Below are 12,661 nucleotides of genomic sequence, written 5' to 3'. Positions count from 1 at the left end.
TTATCTGGGCCACATTTAGCCTAAACACGATCTGGGTAGAGAGAACTAGAGATGACAGATCAATGGAATAGTGAACCTGCTTCTCTGAGGGACTCGGTGTTAGGTGAGTATTTTCTCTGAAGAATTTGGGGAGTGGGGTTTAGCAAACCTAAAGTCAGGTTCATTTATAAATCAGTGCTTGTTGTGAATGAGTGGTTTAGGCCGCTTAAAGAATCACCGTCAAGGGTATTGGTACAAGCAATTTTAATTGAAGTTTATAAAAATGCGACTTAGCAGAATTCAATGGCAAGGTTCACTCCACTACTTACTAAAACATGCAGAGGAAAATCAAATTAGAATCAACTCAGAATGATTTATAGATAGAGAGCAGAGAAAGAAAGGGGTAAAGAATAAGGAAGACCCTCCTCTTGAGTCATGAGGTTCAGAATGGACTCCCTTGCTTTCTAAACTTCTAAAGAGAGTCTAGGTGCGGCTGAATCCAACTTGGTCTCAGACTTGGTCAACAGTTTATGTCTAAGGGAAAAGAGAGGGTACAAGGGATAAAGAAATCCTTCCATTGAGTCACGAGGTTTGGAATAGACCCCCTTGCTTTCCAAACTCCTTCTCAGAGAGGAGTCTAGGTGCGGCTAGGTCTAATCCTAGTCCCAGACTTGGTCAATGGGTTTTATCTAAAGGATTATGTGTATTTAGCAGCAATTTGAGGTTCATTTATGGTTTGAGGTAAATCATAAGATTTTAGCCAACACTTAATCATGGATTAGTTTTAAGATTTACAAAGCGTGTTAGTCACAACAATAGCTTGATTACAGATTGATTCATACACGCATGCACACAGACCTAAAGTTACAGATACATACAAAGGTATACCTGTTAAAAATTCCTCTCGAGTTCCCTGAAAACACTCACTTCAAATGCCTTAGCATTCCTTAATGGGCCAGGGTTGAGTCTTGGGGAGGAGAGAGTTTTAGCCCAGGTCCCGTCGCCGGCTCAGTGCAATCCTTCAAAATTAGACAAACTGGAGAGTTTGCAAAACTCTGAGAGGTGTCCCACTCAGGGACAGGGTCTCACTTGGGACTGCTGTTTATATATTCGCAAGATGATTTGCTTTAGTCATTAGTAAAATGATGGAATTTCAATAACCATGTTGTCGTTCCACTTGAGTTATGATCCTGATAAGGAGTGCTCCAGGGCTGTTAGGGAATGATGGATCATCCCATTCTTCCTGCTCTTGGTACCCGCCTTGGTTAGGTAACAGGAGTGCCTGGTACAGTCAGTGCCTTAACCATGTAAGAGTTCTTGGAACGGTCAAGGGACACTTAACTACCCAACTCGTTACACAAAGGTCAGGATCTAGCTGGAGTTTCTGAGATCGTAGAGCGGCCAGAGAGAGAGAGGGGGGAAAGGAATGCACCACCACAGTGCTTCAGTATCTCTTGACCCTGAATGAAGGGAGGCAGTCAGGTCCTAACAAATGTCTGGGATCTGAACTGGTGAGGATAAAGACTGAAGATGGTCATCATTTCTTTACCAGGCCAAAGGAGGCATTACGACCCATGTGGTAAAATCCCCAGGTGTGGTAATGAGGTGAAGGTTAAATAAAAAATTTTAGCTGTATCTTTTGTTGAGTAGTACTTGCTTTCTTGTGGAAATCTTCAACAGTTATCCTAAAGTTTGTAAGGTGCTTGTTGGGGCCCTTGTCCTAACTGAGGTTTGCAGAGCCACCCTGGTGCAGTCCTGCCCTCCCAGGCAATGCTAGTGATAGGAAGGGTTTGCAGATGGTCTGGGAGTCAGGGGGTGGTGTAAATCCCCACTGATGTTGCATCTTTCATAGTAGTGTGGTTAGAAGCCACCCGTTTCGCTTCTCAGCTGAGTACCAGCCACTTGGTAAGTACTCATTGCTCCCATGTCAATTAGGGGATTTGTAGAGGAAAGATCCTTCCCAGCTCACTGTCCCACAGGCCCTCAAAACCAAAACTGAGACGACCAATCCGACCCCCTGATTAAGACATCATTTTCATTAAAAAAATTAAGAGGCAGAGATGGTCATGCTTTGGATCAAGTCAAGATGTCAAGACCAAAAAGGGAATCATGATCTTGGCAACTGAGTTCTGGGTATTTTGCTGCACTTCTGTGCATAGAGAAGTAAGTAATTCTCCTTGGAGACTGCATTCTGGGGCTTGAGGTCTTTTTAAGTTGTTTTTTTTTTATATTCGTAGTGGAACTTCTGTAATAAGTGAAGCTGCCCCCAACAGAGCACTGAGGATGTGTTTATTCATTTTTTGCATAACTGAGGTTGTTCTGTGAACCTTTTTTTAACTTGAAAATAAATGGACTTGGTTTCTTTGGTTCTGCTGGAGATTTTCACATAGCTTGTAAACTAATAGTTCTGAGCTCTAACTAGTTAGTTTAATTTTTTCTTCTGCATGATAGTGATGACTGTTTAAATAAACAAAAATGCTGGTTTCTTAGTAGGTTCTATGTGGGTTTCCAAAGATCTGTCCCATATCAAATGTCAAGAAAAGTTGCTCTCTCAAATTAATAAGTAGCCTCTTCTTGCTTTCTAGCAGTAATGTTGGGTTTGCACTTTGGCAGCACGGTGGGTTTTTTCTTTTTGTTTTTTTAATGAGATTTTAGAGTATGTCCTAAACATTAACTATTCAGATACACAGATGCAGAGCACTTTTAATGGCCTTTAAGCTAGGAGGAAATGAGCTAATTTAATGTTTTCCTTATAATCTTTCAAATCAATGTGAACTTGAAGGAAAGCATGAAAAAAAATGAAAATAAGCTGTGTTGTTTTTGTTTTGTGGTTTTTTCCAAGACATGGCCTTTTAGGAGGGCCTAGGACACCAGGGCCTTGTTGCAGTAGGGTGTGAGTGTAGCTGCTTTGAGATTGCTTGAGTGATGGACCTCAGGTATCTTTGTATTTGAGTTTAAATGCTTTGCAGGGTCAAAACTTGCAGGCGTAAACAAGGCTGGAATGGCCGCCTATAGTAATTGGAATTCTAGCTGGGTCTGGACGGAAGATGTGCAGCAAAGAGGAAGGGCACTTGCCTTATAATGTATGCACCGTTTATTTCCATAAAGGCTTTGAAAAACTTCGAGGGCAAATCGTGCGGGAAGGATGACACTTTGCTGTCAGTGCCCGTAACATAATTAGAGTATCCGCAATCAGTAGAGCATGTAGTTCATGTGACAGGCTGTCCTGTGGGCAGATCCTCTGCTGCAGGAGCAAATGTGGGCTAATGGAATAACTCCGGGAACTGCCCACAGGTTCCTTCTGGAAATTTTCTTCGCGAGGACCGATTTCAGATATTTTTTTTTTTCTACTCGTGATTCCACCGCAGTTGTTCCTGTAGGCAAAGCTGGGAAAGACGGGGCAGAATATCTGAAGAAGGTTGCGAACCTTCATTCAGAAGGGCAGATGAGCATCCCTCGCAGTGGCACTGGCCTTTTGAGAGCTTATTGCACATTTGCAGCTCTCCTCAGTTTTGTAAATCTGCTCCAGAAGAAGAGGTGGTAGCGAGTTTCAGGCCTGCTAGGTGTTAGGTGTGGGAAGAGGAGTTTGTCTTCAGTTCAGGAGTTCAGCAGTGACAAATAGAAGAGCTCTTAGTAGGAAGCGATTTGTATTAGTCTTACTGGTTAAAAGTATTTAATTCGATTGGAAACGTGCTTTCAATGGGAAATGTTTATGGATACCGGTTCTTTACAGCATATTTTTAACAATTTGACTGCTAACTTCAGCAGTAAAAGGCAAGTAGAAAACTAAATGGAATATGAGTTTCAAATTGGCATTCCTGTGGTTGAAAAATGGTCATTATTTATTTTACAACACCACGAAGGCAGCTTCTTCCTCTCCGCTCTGTGGGTCTCCGTCCCTTTCAGAATTTAAGGCTGCCATGTGTGGAGCGCTTTACACGTTCTGTGCAGTATATATTGCTTTTTCTCTTAATACATTTGACAAGTATTTAAAAATCCAGTGTTGTTGGGCTTGTTTTGCTTTGGGTTTTTTAAGGCAGAAAATACAGAAGTGTTAAGCGGTGGGACAAGAAGCAGTGCTATAAAATTGCTTTTCAAATGTTTAGTATCCTCTAGGATACTCTAGGACTTCTCTTTTAATTAAAAGTGTCATACACTTAGTAAAAATCCATGTTAGTTGAGAAATTGATATCAAAAAAAAAAAGAAAAAGCAAGCTGTGAGTTTTCTTGTATGGGGTATATGTCACTCTGTTTCTATCCTATCTTTGCTGTAAGTCAGGACTTGTACTATTCCTCTAGGTTGTCATAGAAACACAGCTAACTGTCATCTCAACTCAGGCTGCTGATGGTTTTATTTGTAGGTTTTCAGGATTATTAAAATTTAACAAAAATTATTGATTTGCTTTTTATTAACACTGGCTTATGTTTACTTTAGAAGTTCAGACTACATAAGAGCTTTTCCTGATAGAAAAATACTTTTAAAATGATGAAACTCTGATACTCTGAATAAGTGATCATCAAACGCATTTAACGGGAGGTAGAGTCTGAAGCAGTAGAAAAATCTTGTGTTTTTGCAAATCACCTTTTTCATCTTGTGTTGTTTACAGCAAGGTCCCCCCACCCCATTTCAATTCACCTTTTAGCTTGACTTTTACTTAACATAGAAGATTCCCGTCGAGAAAGCATGAAATGGGTACATCGTTGTGCCTAATATTTGAAGTTTTCATTTTATTTACTTTTTTTGAAGCCTGGCAGAATGCTTCAGTGCACTGACTTTTGAAAGTATATGTTTTTTGTATATGCATGTGCAGGAAAAATTACTTAGTTTTCACTCATAAATAAGACAGGCAAAACTTATTTACAGTAACTTTATCTAATGGTCCATGGATGAATGCTTTTATGCAAACTACTCAAGAGACTAGAATTAACTTTTCACGTTGGTTGCACATTTGATGTCCAGGCTCCAGCAACATGTGGAATCTTATAAAAGCTAAATGACTGGAGTTCAATTTTTGACTTTTATGAATTTATTCAATGATTACCCATGCATTTCAAGTGTAATCTTTGTGAGCAATGTATAAATTGCAGTAATGTATTAATTGCTGTAAAATGGACGCATACTTCTTTACGCCCTCCTTCCATCACATGTGTGCTTTTTTCTTTGACTTTACATCCTCCCTTTACCCTGTAGTCATTTATTAAGGATCTCTAGGCACAAGGAATTTGGTTGATTTATATACAGCCCTGTAATTTGACATTGTCATTCTGTCTAGTAACAACTTTGTTCAGTGTTAGATTTACTGAATAAAATTGTTTCTTGGTGGACATCTTGACACCTCACTTCAGACTGCTACGTCATGGGCTGCTGACATCCCTGTATTAATCTCATTTGTATTCTGTCATAAAACTCAACGTTTTAAAAGGGCCTCTCTTTGCAGCATATTTATGTAAGCATGGGGCTAAATACTGAATGTTTTCATAGGTCTATATGGCTTTTATGTGTTTTGTATGAGGTTATGTACATATTAGCGTGTGTGATGGTAGCACGCGTGGTAAATGGGCGTAATATTTAACTTGGGAAAGACTGGCTTTAGTACTCCAAAGGTGGTTTAAACAAAACATGTTTTATTAACATGTTAACGTGTTTCTTTTCCAAATTTATTTTTCACATCATTACCTACAAGAAAATATTACACAATTATAGTTCTTCTGCCATAGGCTGACACTGTGCATTTTTATTTTCTATTCTAGGAGCTGGAAAGCAGTGGTTGGGTGGGAAGTAAAGGTGCTCCTTTACTAGAGCACTGCACTGCTATATTCTGGTTGCTTGGGAATGAAAGACATGTTTTATGTGGGAAACACACTCAATGTTGATGTGTTCATTAGAACTAATAGTGAGTTCAGGAGACTATTATTGCAGGTATACTGTTTCCCAGCGAGGACCAGGGGTTTGTGTATCTCCATGCATGTATAGTACTAACTGAGGCTTACTGAAGCTTATGAAATCTCTCTCTGGCATTGTACTTCAACAGACCATCTGATAAATGCCTATGACCAGAGAGTTATTTTGCACCTTGGATTTTCTTTTCCTAAGAGAGAAATGTGTTGGGTGTTCTTTGATCAATGAATTTGCTGCTTGTGTTTTTTACCTTGGTCTCCTTTCTCTTCACTCTGTGCCCCTTGATGCAAAGAAAGATGATGCATCTAAGTAGTGTTTGGGTGATAATACCTAACATGCTTGAAAAGAAAGAGAAGAAAGCTTTGGTATTTACCAGAAAAAGTTCCTAACATGCAGATGATACAGGTGATCCGTAGGAGTATACTGTGTCCAGATCCTTTTCCCAGACAGTTTTGCAACAACATATTTACACTCTTTTTTTTAACATAAACCCATTGGTGCGTTTTCTACAATTAACTTACTCCTAGTGGATTCTTTTTATTTTTGTTCACAGCATTTTGCCTCTATCCTTCCTACAGAGGTGCAGCATCTTGTAAAGGTCCTGAAGTTTCTTGTAACCTGCATGCTTCAGCTTAGAGTTAATTGTGGCTACAGTGGCACACTTTATTTTATTATCATCTGTTTTTCCATATCCATCCCTTTTATATTTTTCTTCTAAATTGGGAATGATTAACTTTATGTAACAAAGTACACATATACATTTTTTCCTGCTTTTTAGATATCAACTAAGTGCCTCTTACAGCTGAATTGATACGCTGCTATACAGTCTTTGTTTGCACCCAGAACTTTGGAGTAAAAAGAGAAATCAGTAACAAAAAAGCACAACCCAAGCCCCCTCCAGTGATAAAAACGTGAAAGTTTGGCTTTTGATTGTAATGGCTGTTGTTAAGAGAAAATAGTGATCCATCTTGGCCTGTTGCTGTGTGATAGTTTTGGGTTATCTTTTAATTTGTTTCTATTTAAAATAAACTTATAAATGTTTGTTTGTTTTTTCTCTTGTTCCCTTTTCCTTACACTCTTAAAAATTAAGGAAGATGAGAGTGAAGAAGAACCTAAGCTGAAGTATGAACGGCTTTCTAATGGAGTGACTGAAATTCTCCAAAAGGATGCAGCCAGCTGCATGACGGTACACGAAAAGGTATTATGTGACTTTGTGGCAGAGGTAGAACTTCTGCTTGGTTTTATGTATTTATCTGTACTTATAATGCATCAGTGTATTTCTGTGTAAAAGTGCTGCCAAATCTAGAGGTGCAGTGCAAGCCAATGCTAATATAAACCAAATTCATGGTAAATTTGTGTTGAACAGTGCATACTTTCTTAGTGAGAAAATGAGGTGAGAATTCAAGGTGCAGTGATTTGTTAGATGGGATGTTTACATAAGCTACTGGGAAAATGCTGACTCAATTTTAATTATGGGCAGTGTTATGAACTAAAATTGGGGTACAGTCCCAACTTTCCTTTATTCAGGAAGGAAATTGGCATATACTGTGCTTATTCATACAGCCTGAATCACTGAAGAGAGACTTGATCATGCTAGGGGCTAGCTTAGCATATATTCAGCTGTGGAAGACAGCCGAGTTTCTGTTAACACAGTGTAGAAGAAAGTAATTACAATATTCCTTTCTTCTTTGGTTCGTTTTTTTTTTTTGGGGGGTGTCATACTAACACTTCCCTGTTGATTCAATATGTTAAAAACAAGGAGAGGGAATGCACATGCTCTAATGTACATGCTCTCTAATACCGGTAAGGTTTGAGACATACAAGAGAATGAAAGGGAGAAAATGATGGACAAAGCAAGGTAAAGAAATTTTACAAAGAATCATTCCTTTGTTCTTACGAGGAAGAAACTTCATATGTTTCTTCAGTGATTTAAACAATTGCTTTTTTATTTTCTGAGTTTTCTTCTCTTTTATAAATACTGAATAACATTTTAATATACTGAGGAATGCTGAGGAGCATCAGAAAGTATGAGTTAATGATTTGTCAAGTAACTATTAGTATTTAAAACATAATAGCTGTTTTCTGAATGTATAATTTTTCATAGCCAGTAATAGCTCCTTAGCAGTTATTGTTGAGGGATCTATCTCTATTATTTGGCTATATTTTTAGATTGACTTGTGCTGTGTTTCTTTTACTCAAAGGACTGTTGCCGTGGCTCAAGAGGCTCTTAAGATGAAGCTTGTATTTTAACTGTGCGAATGAAAACAATAAGTCTTTATAAAATGTTTTTGACAACTTAAAATTACACAGATATTTGGAAAATTGGCAAGCATTTCCTCCTGGTCTGTGGCCTGTTTGTGTTACCTTTTTTTCCTAAGCCTCAGGTAAATTTTGAAAGCCAAGAGACAAACAGGATTTTTCTGTAAGGATGTGCACAGATACAGCTTTAACTATAGTGTCACAAAGAGTGACAATACAGGAAAGCTGTTTAAGTATCCCAGCACTTTAAGTTTTCCAGCAAACTAGATACACTATTTATGAGAAGGATCAATATTGTTAGAAGCCAGGTACTGGAGTCTTTTAGGAATAGGTCTCTTGCAACAGAGAGCTTAAAAATGAAGCTGGGTTGTAGGTTTTGCGAGGATGTTTTCTGTTTTGTTCCGTTGGGGGTTTTTTGTTTGGTTCCCCCCCCCGCAAGAGCAGGAAAAGCCCTGCTAAAGAGTCATCATTAGCAAAATTATACTGTACTATGTAAAATATGCCTCTGATCAAAGCAGTTTAACTTTGCTGGGAATCCTGAAAATCTGGCTTCTGTATTCAGCCTAATTTCCCCCCAGAATTATTTTTTTTTTCTTTTCACTGCTAAAGCATCATATTTTCACCAGGCTTGCTGTCTGCACTGGATGACTAATCGTCATGGCACCTGGTGCATTCAAGCAGGCCTGTGCAGTGGAATAGTCATACCTAGTTATGTCTGCACACCTGATGTTTTATTAACCAGTATTGATTTTTTTACCCGGGGGACTTTTTTCTTCCTGAAAAAAGGCAACCTTGCAGGAGTGAAAGGCATTGCAGGGGATGAATTTCTAATGAACCCCTTCTTTCCCTTTTTTGACTCCTTTTAATGTAGCTTCATATTTTAAGTGCCTGAACTGAAATTTCATTTTAAGCAATTCCATTTTGATAAATCCTTTTAAACCTTGACTTTCTGTAAGGTTATTTTTTAAAGATTGTGCTGCCTGACTGACACGCTTAGCAGTGCCTGTAAATTTGAGCATTTCATTATAGGTTGCAATGAACCATGCTCACATGCAGTGAAATACAGAGAATTGAGGAGCCTGGACTATTTGAGTAATGCTGAAAGGAGGGGGGGAATAGAAGAAACCTCTGTCATAAATCAAGTAGTACCAAAGTTCTTCCTTTTCTGTTCAGGTGTAGTTCACATGGTTCAATTAACAGCCGATCTCTCCAGAATCAATTCCCTTCTTGTTTGTATCAAAATAAGTTTGTGATAGCATGCATTTGTGTGGAGATTTCTTTATATTGCTGCTATTTTTTAGAATGAAACTCCTGAGATTTCCAAGGAACAGTGTATTTGTCTTGAGAGTGTTCCATGTAGGAGTGTTACTATGTGAAGGAAAGCAAACCCAGTGGTTGTCTGCGTGCTTAAATGCACTGAGAGAGACCTTCTATAATTCAGCCGAATTTTACCAGTGGCTTACCGGTGGCCTTTTGCTGTGTTTGAATGTTTTAGTTTTATGTTAACAATGAAGGAGAATTAAAAATAAAGCCCAAAGGAAACCGTTATGATTGAAACAAAGCTGCAGAAAGCATCTAGGAACTATTTCGGGTTTGTGTTGGTCCTTGCTTTCACGCTGCATTTTTAATTTGCTGCCACAGTCCATCAGGCAGTGTGTACGGACTGCAGACACACCATTAGTTGTCAGAGGATGAGGGTCCTCATGACTCATCCTGACAGCTAACTTGCACTATCACAGTAATATGGGCTTGAAGCCCTGTTTTATTCTTTAGGTGCAGTTAAAATAAGCTTTGTCTATAGAAGGTGGTGGGGTTTTGTTCCCCGGTGCTGCTAATCATTAATCTGCTAAACATCCCAGAGTTCATTTAGCATTGCTGTAGTTTTGGTTGTGGTGTCTTTGTGTTTATGTAATCAGTCTCTTTCTTTTACAGTTTTTGGCACTGGGAACGCATTATGGCAAAGTTTATTTACTTGATGTCCAGGGGAACATCACACAGAAGTTTGATGTTGTAAGTATGGCGTTGTTCAGAACACATCTACTCGGATGTAAAAATGCTGCAATGGACTAAGTAATAAATAAGTTAACGCTGTTGCTACACCTGAAATTTTACTAATGCGTTTCATGAACTCCCTCCCCAGAAGATAAGAGGCAGCGTATGGTCCTTGCAAAAAGAAGTTACACTGGATGGTTTTGTGATGAGCTCATCTCAGTTTACATATAATAAACTTTCTTTGTGAAGACAGAAGAAGAAATACATATTTATGATTGTAAATGGATATTATTAATTATGTAACTCAGAGTTTCGTGACTTCCATAAGGCATGAGCTTGCTCATTAGGTGACTATTGTCAGTTGTTAGTGCGTGCGCTATCATCTTATCTAGTTGCCACAAATAATTGAAAATTGATTGATTGCCTTGCTGGTTCAGTTTATCTACTGCAAATATATAACGCTAATATTTTATGTGAATGTTTTGAAGCTTGGACTCTTAAGGGATTGTATTGATTGAAGGAGAAGCAGCAGACTTTTTCCTTATTGTGGTTCCTGATACTAGAGGATGAATGAAATGCTAAATTTAAAGCTCTGTTCTAGGGTATTAAATGTTCCTTTTAATTGTGGATACTTGTTGATTACTTTTTGTTTTGTTTTTTAATATCTCATTTTCAAATTCCCTGTCTTCCATGGGAGGTGGGAGGAAGAGAATTAGATTTTTTTTTTTTTATTCTCTGGGCATTGTCTCAAAAATCTAGTAGCCAAGCATTGGTTTTTCATAGCAGTGTCAGCACTTGTCAGAGTGTCCATTGCAAGATGTTGGCATGTTTGCAAAAAGAACATATGTTCTAAAGCTGACACAGCTATCTGCATGGGAGGGGTGAAAGGTTTTGTTTATATTTTTGAAAAATCTAATTATGCAATTGTGCAAGGGGGGAAAAAAAGCCACAGCCAAAACCTGGACTCCTAGGCACAACCTTTGGAGGAGATTTTATGTATAGCATTGGTCAGATTGACAATGACCATATTGGGTATTAATGAAAGTCAAGCTAATTATGTTCTTCTATTTCTTTTAACTTTGTGTGTTCATCAGCCCTACAGAGGAGATGCTGACTGCATTTCAAAAGAGGAAAAGCTTTTGGTGTTTCCTTATAGTTCTGGTTACTTTACATGTATACTACTTGCTAAAGATACAGTTTCTTTCTCTATGAAGTAATCTGTCTGGGGGAGGCCGGATTAAAGTGTACCTGAATTTTTCTTTTCCATCTCTGTAGTAAAGGACTGACTTAGACTCACTCAAATGAAGTGGAGATTTTCTATTGAGTCAGGCATTAAATGTCTCAGTCTTGTATTCGTTCCACTCTGTGTCAGGTACTTGGAAGAGTTCATTTGTAGAACTGCCATTTTTTCCCTAAGTGTATCACCAACGCCCTATTCTCCCACACTGGTTCTGAAAGGTGAAATCCTCCTCCTTCTGCAAAGACTTAGGGCATTGCCTAGGTGTAGAGCAAGGAACGAGGGGACCTGTTGTCTGCTGAAGACTATAAAACAAAATCCCTGCATCCTCTTCATACTCACCCACTCACCCAAATGTGCTCTTTTCTTTGCTTTTCTTTATTAAAGACTCCTACCAGTGCCTGCTGGGAGGGTGGTTTCTTCTGGTGAAGTTAAGGTTGGGCTATATAAACCACTTTCTGCTCTACAGTGCTTGCTTGGTTACCCCTTTTCCAAACTTGACCTGCTTCAGGATGAAGATTTTTGTGCTGTGTCGTCTTACAGAGATGGCAATGATTTCTTTTTAAACTATTGTTTGAGTACAAACTGCTTTTTAAGGTGGAGAATAGGAAAAAGAAATGTTTCTTGGATTAGGTTCTTAATGTTTCTGTCTCTTGTTGTAATCTACGTGTCTCCAGTGCAACAGATAAATTTTATCATGGATCAGGTGGAAAGGTTGCTTCTTTTTTTCTTATAGTTTGAAGAAAAATTATTTTGATCTAGGACCACTTGTCTTTAAAAGAAAAGTTTTCCAAGGAACTACTAAGTGTCGTAGAACAGAATGGGCTGCCTATGTGAGAATCAAAGCAGCTCTGTGACATCCTTGGCTGCTTAAACAGAGAAGTTTTTTGAATGAATGTTAGCTGTTGAACTCGTAGACAGTTTAGTCTGAACTGGCTGAATATTTTCCTTCTAACCTGAACTTTTCAAGATCTTGGACTGCAGACTGGAGGCATTGCTATCAAAACATTTGGCAGGGGTCTTCCTTCTGTTCTCTCCTACCAACGCCTGTTTACTGTCTCTCCTCCTGGGGGATTTGCATTAGAGCATTGCTGTGTTATAAATCTCAAATATAACCTAACCCTTTCTTGAGAATTAAGTCAGTCACTTCCTGAAGTCCTATAGATGCAAAGCATTCCTTGTAAATGCGCTGGGGCACAGAGTATTTTCTCTAGTGGTATTTTCTCTGGTTCTTTGAGTCCAAAATGAGCAAATTCCTCCTGAAAGCATTTCTACTGGTGGAATGGCAGATATGG

The 12,661-nt window shown here is 38.6% G+C and overlaps 1 protein-coding gene across 1 annotated transcript in view; it reads left to right on the top strand.

The window, feature by feature from the left end:
- VPS41 (VPS41 subunit of HOPS complex) overlaps nt 1-12,661 on the top strand; it is a 111,248-nt gene that overhangs the window by 14,979 nt on the left and 83,608 nt on the right. Inside the window, exons 3-4 of the mRNA XM_059818489.1 lie at nt 6,969-7,076; nt 10,070-10,147. Coding sequence (XP_059674472.1) covers nt 6,969-7,076; nt 10,070-10,147 — 186 coding nt within the window. The remainder of the gene's footprint in view (nt 1-6,968; nt 7,077-10,069; nt 10,148-12,661) is intronic.

The sequence above is a fragment of the Gavia stellata genome, chromosome 6 (assembly GCF_030936135.1).
Source record: "Gavia stellata isolate bGavSte3 chromosome 6, bGavSte3.hap2, whole genome shotgun sequence".
Taxonomy (NCBI): Eukaryota; Metazoa; Chordata; class Aves; order Gaviiformes; family Gaviidae; genus Gavia; species Gavia stellata.
This window is presented reverse-complemented; position numbering and strand designations above follow the sequence as displayed.